A 9,960-nucleotide genomic window follows, 5' to 3' on the forward strand; every position below is an offset into this window, starting at 1 on the left:
GAGAAGCGAGAGACAGCCTTGTCGTTTACAGAGAGTGGAGGAGTAATTAGAGGGGTTGTTTGAAGAGGGAGTTTAACTGATTAACAAAGGAAGAGAGGGAGCGGGGGAGCGCCCTAAAGATGGGAAGGAGAAGGAAGAGAAAGGCATGGAGTCCCCGAGGAGCGAGGAGAGAGAAAGAAGGGCGGATGCAACTTGCATTTCAATGAGGTTCCATCCCTCTCTCCTCTCCTCCCTTGATGACTTTTCATTCTAACGAGTAGGAAAGCCCCACTTTCCATTTCAGATGAAGCCTCAGGAAGAGAGGAAGGAGGGCTATCTGATATTAAACCAGCATGCAGCCACAGGGAATTGGCCTATTGCAGCTCAGCACCATGTTTGTATAGAGACAGGCTGGTTAAATTACTGCATCTTCTCTAATTTAGGAGTGAACTTTGGATTTCACACTTTCACCTCCCTTCTAATTGAGGTCTCTCACTACAAAAAGTACTCCCAAAACACAGCACCCTTAACCATCACTTAATATATGCTGGTGCACACCAAATGATCACATTTTAAAATAAACAAAAATGAAAAATGTTTTGCCCAGTCCTTTTCCGTTTGACACAAATTCAAAAAAACACACAAACCCTGTGATGGTTTCTAACAAAAGCAACAGCCAATGTACCTTCAACTGTCCCTTGAGCTTCACAAGCAGATAAATTTACTGCTACAGTTATTCACCTCATGCTGGCCTTAAAAGTGTGCGGCCAGTACGTGGTGTGTGTAACTGTTATGTGTGTGTCTGACGGCCGTGAGTGGTGAGAAGAAAGGAGGCTATAATCAGAATCTAAACAGGCTCTCAGTCTAAATGATGCGGGCCCTGCCTCTGGGTCTATGGGGACACGCAGGAGAGAGGGATAATTGAAAAAATGACAGAGGAGAAAGCAGGAGGAAGAGAGAGAGGCTGACACAGACCCCCTTCCCCTCCTCCTCTTACTCCTGATCCCCCTCCTCATCCCCCTCTCCTGGTAGGAGCAAACCCCAGCGCTGTTTATCCTTGTCACTGAGCATTACCACCTCACCCTGGAAGGGATGCCTGCCTTTCTGTCTCTCCTCCTGTCACACACACACACACACACACACACACCTAGATGCGCATAACTGGCCTCTGACTTTTAAATCTTTTGTTCACTCCATAATATATTGCCATAACGTATTTCTGTCATCCTTTATAGAAAGATTTAAATCATTGGATGTCACTATTGTCGCAAAAGTCTCCTCTTCTGACTGGACCAATGGCAAAAGTGTGACACATTTAGCAGCAGTGGTAGAAAATTGAGAAATCTCTGCTTATTCATGCACATGGTAACTGCATGACCCTCTTCTGCCAATGCACAGTAGCTGCCAGCAGGCTGGGGGGTAAATGAGAGCCTCCCATTCCAAACTGTCTTTTCTTGGTGCATAAACGCTTTAATGGCCCCTTCTTTTTGGTTCAGGGTTTGTTTATTTACCAGCTATCATCACTATCGCTGGTTCTCTCTTTCAGTTCCTTCAGGTAAACAGTCTGTCTGTGCTCATCATGCCAAGAAATGAAAGGAGAGCATGGCGCTGGGGTGAGGGGGGACAAGGGGGTTAGAATGAAAGAAGCAGAGGAGTGAAGCAGAAAAGCATTTGAGTGAAAAAGAGAAATACAAGGAGCGCCTACTGTGCTGAGAGCGTTGTTTGGAGCTCAGGGCCAGGCCTCCACTGGAAGTAAAAGGGCCCCATTGTGTGTGGTGAGTACCCCTCCTCCAGCTAATCTGCAGCAGGGCCAGGGGCCACATTACTCTGGGGGGAACTGATGAGCGAAGCCAGGTGAGGTTGGGGATGATATAGGCATTTTACTACCTCAAACTTTTTGCTGAGTAATGTTTCTGTCTGAGTCTATGAACAGTGTATGTGTGCAAGCTGATGCCAAAAAAAAAAATCAAAACTGCAAACTCCCAAATGTAATGATTTAGATTTTTTTCAGATAAACTGAAGGATTAAGTGATATTTATGGGTTCTTCAATTTGAATAAACCATTAAAAAAACATAAAATTGTGTGAAAAAAAAGCAATGTTACAAAGAGTTCATGGAAAGTTGGCCTTTTGGAGATATACTATATGGTTTTCATTAGACAGTGATGATATGACAATGATATGACTTCTGAGCTGTCCTATCACCGAGATGGGCTTTGTTTTCTGCTCACGTAGCCACACATACTCATACACATACACCATGCATGTGGACGCGCATAACACTCAGCTCTTCCTGACAGGGGCCAGACAAATGAGAAAAAAAAAAGAGGACAGTGAAAGACCAGTAAGTTCAAGTGGAAAATCCCCCCCCCCCCCCCCCGTCTCTTATTTCCCTTCTTCTCCCCTTCATTCACCCCCTCCCTCCATCTAAACGCCCCAGTGCTTCGATAAAAAATGACAACACATCTTCAAGAAACACAGACACACACACTCGGGGCATTTCATTGGGAAGTGTGAGAGGCCGTTATCGACCATATTTCATTACTGATTTCACTCATGTTTCAAATCACAAAATAAGAGTTTCACACTTCAGTGGCCAGACCCAAACCTCTCCTCTCCATCCTTCCCCTCTGTCTGTCCACCCCTCTGCCCAGAGCCAAACCCATTCCACTGGCTGCTCAACCTCCTCTCGTACACCCTTCACAAACTGTCAGGACCCCATACTACCCCCAACACACACACACACTAACCTACACACGTGCATGCACACTCAGCCCCAATTCCCTCCACATCAAATAAGAGAAACTGCCAACTAAGCACTTTCATTGAGTGGACAAAAGGAGTGCTTTGGGAAAAACACTTTGAAAGGAAATAAAAGAAAACGAGAGAAGGAACCGCTTCAGTACCGCAGACTCTGGGGGACTAAACACTCATCTTTCCACATACTTTTGTTGATTAGTTAAAAGACTTTGAACCCTGCCTCAGAATCCTTATGTTTAGTCGTTTTTCACAAATCTGTAGTGGTTCAAATAAGGCAGCTGGGGAAGGTCAGAAAACAATTTAGCAACATATAGAAAACTGCTGAATTAGGGTTGTAATATGGATTAAAAGTATTTTCATTGAAATGAAATCTCTGCTTTAAGACTGACATGACTCAGTTTCTTCCTCTCGTCTTTCTGGTGGCTCCCTCTCTTTCTCCATCCCACTGTGCTGGTGCCAGCCCTCTCCAGAGAGCAGAGACGCAAGCTAATTAACATATCTCTAATGAGTCTTTTCATTTTTTTCCTAATTAAACGAGCTCCTCAATAATACATGAAAACAGGACACCGCGCTATTCAATTACATACGTATGGGCCACAGCCAAACACGTGCGTTAATCTGTATGTGTGCATGCCAAGTGCCAGTGTGTTAAGTGTGCCAGGCGTGTGTCTGCCAAGTGGGTGTATATGTGTCTGCCTGTGCCCACCCAGTGTATGAGCGTGCGCCAAGTGTGTCCATTGTAGAGAATGTGTGGCAGGTCATGGAGGCATGCTACGTATCATGCTGGGTAATCCGCCAATTGCCACTCTGTCTGCCAACTGTGTGCCCACCAATCCACTCAGTCACACACGTGCCACTACCAATTGAGGTAACTGTGGCCAATTATGTCCAACACCTACTACAAACACACACCTAGTGTGAAATTATCTAAATACTGCAGAGGGTTAAGATATCTTTCAAGTGTAATCTCTTACAAAGAAATTGCATTTTCACTTATTCAGGAAACACTGACTGAGCTTTCATGCTTATTTTCCACAATGCCCACAACTAATTCACACCTATGGGGTAAATAGTTGCTGAATAAGGCCATAACTTATAGTAGTTACTACTACCAACTTTCTAAGACATGATTCAAACCTGTCTAGTTATGCATTATTTTGCATCTCTAACCTTTTTATCAGTCTCCAGTTAGTTTTGTAATATGCAAAAATGTCTTGAGTAAAAATGTAGTTTATATATTAGACATAATACTATAGTTTGTGACAGACAGACAAGACCATAAGCATAACATTATATGTGTAAAATATCCATTAAAAATGGCAATTTTCTACTATTTCGAGACTGTCATTTTAAGTGTTATCATTATCTACCAAAATTACTAAGCATTTATTTCAATCTGTGCAAAATTTGTTTCTAACATCAAATTAAAACGCCTCTTAAGTCTTGAATCATCAAACTCCCAAATAATCACTCACACTGTTCTGATTATTGTCCTTTTCAGCAACTGTAGCTGCAATTTTGTTGCACACAATCAATTTTTCCTGCAATTGCCTGTCTAGAGACTTGAGCTATTGTCGAGTTTCTCCTGAATGTGACACTTGACAGTGACACACACACACACACTTTGGACTGATACCATCACACACAGCCAGCCAAACACAGACCATCTCTGAACAACCAATCAAAAAGCAGATATAATCTCAGAGTTTCTTTTGCTCTCAGCTCAGATCCTCCCTTCTATTATAAATAAAGAAAAGAAGAGAAATATGATGGGGAACGGGTGGGGGGTAGGAGGAGGGGGCATGTCAGCGCAGACCAAGGCTTCTCCAGAGAAGTCAAGACACGAATAGAAGTCTTCCTGCTCTCTCTCCCTGTCTCCCTCCGTCGTTCTCCCTCAGAGAGAAGGGAAAAATCTAATTATCGAGCTCCTAAAGATCTCATTATTGGCTGGGGCTCATTTGCATGTGTGAGAGCAGCCCAGCAGGAACCAACCTGAGGACGGCCATTTTGTGCCTGATGTGAGCCACCGTGTCACTGTACAGTTGCTTACTGCCACCTTTAGAAATGACCAGACTAAATGTCTGACTTCACTCACTCACATCGCTCAGTCACTCTCTGTGGCCCCGACAGATGATTGCTTCAATTACAGCAACTGAATGCAGTCGCTGCAAGTTAGAACTCATCATAACGCTGCTAATTAAAGTAATCAAGAGAGTTCTACACATCACCTTAGTAGTCAGTTTGTTGTGCGGTCTAGTAAACAACTTCAGTGCTGCTGCTACACACAGGTACACAAACAACACTTTGTGCTTTGATGTTTGTGCCTGTGTTTCTGACTGTGGGGATTAAAGTAGAAACACACACACACACACACACACACACAAATGTAAATCCAAGTGTGTGTGAGTTGGCAGGGTGTGTGGGGCCATGTGAGCTGACAGCTCAGACAACAGAGATGTAGCGCGGATGCCCTAGAGAGTACAGGGAGGCTAGCCAGGCCAGACACCAACAAACAAGACAAACAAGACAGAGATGGAGAGAGTAGAGGAGGGGGGGAGTGGCGTGTGTGTGTGTTCAAGGCAGAGAGAGAGGGAAGGCAGGGAAAGGTAATACTCCTTTCATATAGGAGCTGTGAGTGTGAGGCAGGTGAGCTGAACGTGTATTCAACCTGCATTTGACCCCATTCATGTGAAAATGCTGTCCTAGGTTAATCCCTTGTCAGCGTTCGCAGAGACTTGATTGTAGTTCCTTACACCTCATTGCTGAACAACAGATTTACATCACATGTTAACTTTCTGTTTCACTTCCCTCTACTAGCTCACTTTTTCTTATTTCCCCACTATCCACTTCTTCAACTCTTTTTTAAGATGAGTGCGTCTTTAAACGTTAAAAGTTTAAATGTGTGTTGCTCTGAAACAGGTGTATGAGGGCAAGTCAGAGACAGAGGAGACTGTACTGTAGAGTCAGAGTTTGAGTGAACGGCTGAATTAATGCAACACATATATTAATATCAATTCAGGGCACACGTACGCCATTTTGTGTTGATATACATTATAAATGCAATTTCAATGCTTAGAATATTTGATCAATGCAGATCTGATATAAAATAACATTTCTTTTATTCACTTACCTTACCCCTTAAAAGTCACAATGTAATTTCTCCAACTGCCAGTTTCTATCCAAAGCAAATAACGTGATTCTGATTCCAATTCGGGTTTTGATTAAAGTGTAATCCGCAAGATCCCTTTTTTTAAATGTTATTTCATTTTTGACATCTTTGGGTAATAAACAGTCATTAATTCTGTGCCATTTTCGCACTTCCCAGAGTAAGCGCAACAGTAAGAGCAATTAAACTGTGTGGCTGAAATCTTTTTCTTCTGTCTATTGGTGACGTTTGAGTTCCAAGTGCTTTTTTCTTTGTTCTTGTGCTCTGTCATGCAGGCAACTACTGCTCATAAGACTCAGCTCAAACCCCCTCGCCGCTGTTGGAACTATAAAAAGTTTCCTGGAAAAACATGACCCAATATTATGTGTCATTTACGTGTAAATGTTGCAGTATTGTTCTTTATCTAGATGCCTGCACAGTATTTAAGAAAAGTTTCCCATTTTTCCCATGAGCACCTTGCTGAGTTCAGACACTGCAAATGAAATCTGACCTATCTTTTCTTCTGACTCACATACCTCTCTTCCATCTCTTTCTTCATTTCCCATACTGTGATGGCCCAGCTGTCTGTTTATCATGTGGCACGTTAATGAGAAGAGCAGTGCAATAGCCAGGCTGCTTGCTGCTCTAGTAGACCCATGGCCCCACTTTATTGATATGAGACATAGCTACAAATCACACTTCTGCATGTACTCTGCACATAAAAAAAAACGCCAGTAACGATGTGTGATATTTATCAACATGTGCTGATAGTAATAGTGTGTGTCCGCTGGCTGTGTGTGTGTCCTTCTCGAGAGTCTTTCAGTGGGGATCCTGCACTCCAGCTAACCCCACTCTCTCTGCTTACTGTGGAATTCAACTCTGAAAACAGATCAGTACCCCAATCACTACAAAGACCTCATTCACACACACACACACACTAACAATCACACACACATGCACTCGCAGAAAGAGAGAGAGAAGTATGTGCCTATATCACACTGTGTAGTTGACGTGGCAGGTTGATGAAGGCGAAGCTGCAGCAGCCAGGCTCTTAATATTATACAGATTCTGACAAAGCAACACTTGGGTTGTGCATCTGTGTGTGTGCGTGTGTGAGTGTGTGCTCTGACCTGCACAGGGCTCTGTTTGACCTCATTGCTGCCAGGGGAGTTGAGTCCAGAGGCCTGCTGGAGGAGGAACTGTCTGGCTGCCTGAAGCGCCTACGAGGGAAAAATAGAGATGATCAGATGTTCATCATGCATACACAGTCATACAGTGAAATGTTGCAATGCAGTATGAAACAACAACACACAAAATAAATACACCTTTCAAAGTCACACCTCGCTTCGGAATTGAAAGAAAAAGCATTTGTGTACGTTCAGTGTCAAACAACACACACCGATACATTCAAACAATTTTAATTTAGATACAAGAAAAGAACAGAAATACTCAGTCTCACTCTTAGTACCCTATCCCTTTGCCAAGCTGTCAGGTCTGATTTCCTCAACCTAAGAAGTCCACCTGGCACACATACAGCATGGTTGAATGTATATACCTAGGTTTGTGTGTGTGTCTACGTTACTGAATTCATCCCAACTCATTCAAAACTTTCTTTCTCTTTCCAATCTTTGTATTTCTCTGCCCTCCCCCTCTGTTTCAGTCTCTCTGCCACACCCCTTTCCTCCTGCTCTTCCTCCCCCTCTCTTTTCTGAGGAAGGTGCAAAGTGGGTTTTCCACATCCTCTGAGGCAGAAGTGTGTCAGCATATCTTCATGTGTGTCAGTTGCACTGTGTTTGTGTGTGTCAGAGTGATGTAAGGAACCGTTTGCCCTGCTGGGCCCTGGAGAGCTGTGACTAACCACCACCCACCTCTTCGTTCCTCCTCCTCTTCCCATTTCTCCCCTTTCTGCCCTCTGGTATTGTCCATTCAAACCAGTGATACCACCGCTCTCTAGCTCTCTGTCTTCACTTCTTCACTCTGCTCGTGAGTGTTGCCAATTCATCCTTCCGACACCACAACATCAGCCATTCCTCCCACTGTTTCCCCTATTACTGTCTGCCTTGTGTATTAAAAACTGTATAAATGTCTTTCTTTGTGTCATTACATTTCTCTCTTTTCTTTGCTGCGTTGCCTGTTGTAGTGTTAAAGACTCAGGCTCTCCATCATCAAGACAAATCAGCCCCTGAGGGACAGGCATTTTTGCTGGAATGTCTGAACTGCTCCTAAAACAAAACAAGAAAACACCCATCTCAAAACACAAGAGCCGCCTTGCACTTACTGTAAGCGCAGTCACACAAACACACACACACACACACAAGCACAACCTCATGACAGAGGGTTAGAGAGGGGAGACAGCAGGATGCACATTTGCTTCCTCTGACTCAAAGGGGAAAGGTTCCTTAGTAAATATTGATTTATGAAAGTCTGTGTGTGTGTTTGCGCGTGAGCGTGTGTGTGTGTGTGTGTGAGAATGTGTGTGTGTGGACACCACAAATTAACGGCCAGAAAGAGGGATGTTCTTTACCATGGAAGCTCTTACTCAACCATGCGGCACCAGAAATCTGTTCTACTGCATCATTTCACAACTACAGAAAATTGTGAAGCTGTGAAACAGTGCAGCATACACTTACTGTATATTGTCACATATTTAATGAATTGTCAAATTAGAAGCTCTGGTATATTAAGTAATGTCTAATTACAAAAACAGAGTGGGGAGATTAGAGGGAGACAGAAAGAGAGAGTTCTCTGTGCAGTCGGAGTGATGAAAACCATCTGTATCAAGCACACTTGCTACTTTTGCTGAGACCGCAATTAAAACACACACACACACACACACACGGACTTGGCTTTAGACGTGCCTACACACACACACACACACACACATACATTTTAACACTTTAACAAAAAATCTTGGGAACCCCCTCCCATTTACTGGTTTGACCTCAGCATTAAAGCAGGCACAGACATACACACACATACAAAAAAAACCTAAAAAAACACAACCGCCCAGTTTGTTGGCATGTGGTGTGAATTACTCCTTGAACACCCTGTCTGCTCGAGAGTGAGTGTGTGTGTTTGTCTGTGTGTGCGAATGCGTGTGTGTTGGCAGGAGTTGGGGAGGCATGTCTGGCAACAATAAGGGACAATTCCACCCAAATTACCACCCTGATTACCACTATATTAAAGAGCCATTTATGGCTTTCATAAACGCTACAACCAAGCAGAGGTGATGCCTGTCTCCTCTCCTATGCCTGTATTCCTGGATGTGGGTGTATGTGAGAGACAAGAACTACTAACAAAGCATGTGATTCTCTGGATATTTAAACTAAGTCTGTCCTCTTCCAAGGTTTATTCAAGTGTGCTACAGTTGAAATTAGATAGTGTAAGGCTAAAGCTATTTTAAAGTGTACGTTTACACCATAACCTCTAGAAAAAAAACGATTAATTGTTGGCTGGTGACTGTTAACATCACAATTCAGTGTATTCTGAATGTGTATCTTTCATACGTTGAAAGTATATACAACATTACTTAAAGTTTTTTCTAAAAGTTATGTTCAATGCATTAAATTGTGTTTAACTGTTATGTATTACATCATATTACATGGAAAAATTAATTTAACCACAGAATATTATAAAAGTATGACATATGATTCTAATTAAAGTCCATATGTGACAATATTGAATTATTGCCCAGCAATAAGACTTAGACACTATTTGTAATTAGTGCGTACTAAATTGCAGGTAACCATAGCAACAGTGCTTCTATTTTACTTTACAATATCAGTTAACTTATTGGTGAAACTAACTTAAACAGACTACAAACAAACGTTAAAATGTGGATGGCCATTATAGCAATATAATACACTAAGAAGAGTTCCATTAGAAAATAATGGACTCAGCTAAGGAAGTCTTCAGCTTCACCATATGCTTTATTTTCTTCCATCAGGACATTTTCTTTGCACTGTCACTTGTAAACCTGACATTGTTTATTACATTAACATCTGTTCTATTAAACAATTTAAAATGGGTTTATTAATACAAAACACCTCATATGTGTTTTGTATTAATAAACCCATT

At 42.4% G+C, this 9,960-nt stretch overlaps 1 protein-coding gene across 1 annotated transcript in view; it reads right to left on the reverse strand.

Moving 5' to 3' along the window:
* Positions 1–9,960, reverse strand: part of foxp4 (forkhead box P4) — a gene marked incomplete in the record, with an annotated part of 89,073 nt that overhangs the window by 37,269 nt on the left and 41,844 nt on the right. Inside the window, 1 exon segment of the mRNA XM_035662162.1 lies at positions 7,014–7,103. Coding sequence (XP_035518055.1) covers positions 7,014–7,103 — 90 coding nt within the window.

This window comes from Morone saxatilis, unplaced genomic scaffold (genome assembly GCF_004916995.1).
Source record: "Morone saxatilis isolate NCDOM2014 unplaced genomic scaffold, NCSU_SB_2.0 Contig18, whole genome shotgun sequence".
In the NCBI taxonomy this organism is placed as follows: Eukaryota; Metazoa; Chordata; class Actinopteri; family Moronidae; genus Morone; species Morone saxatilis.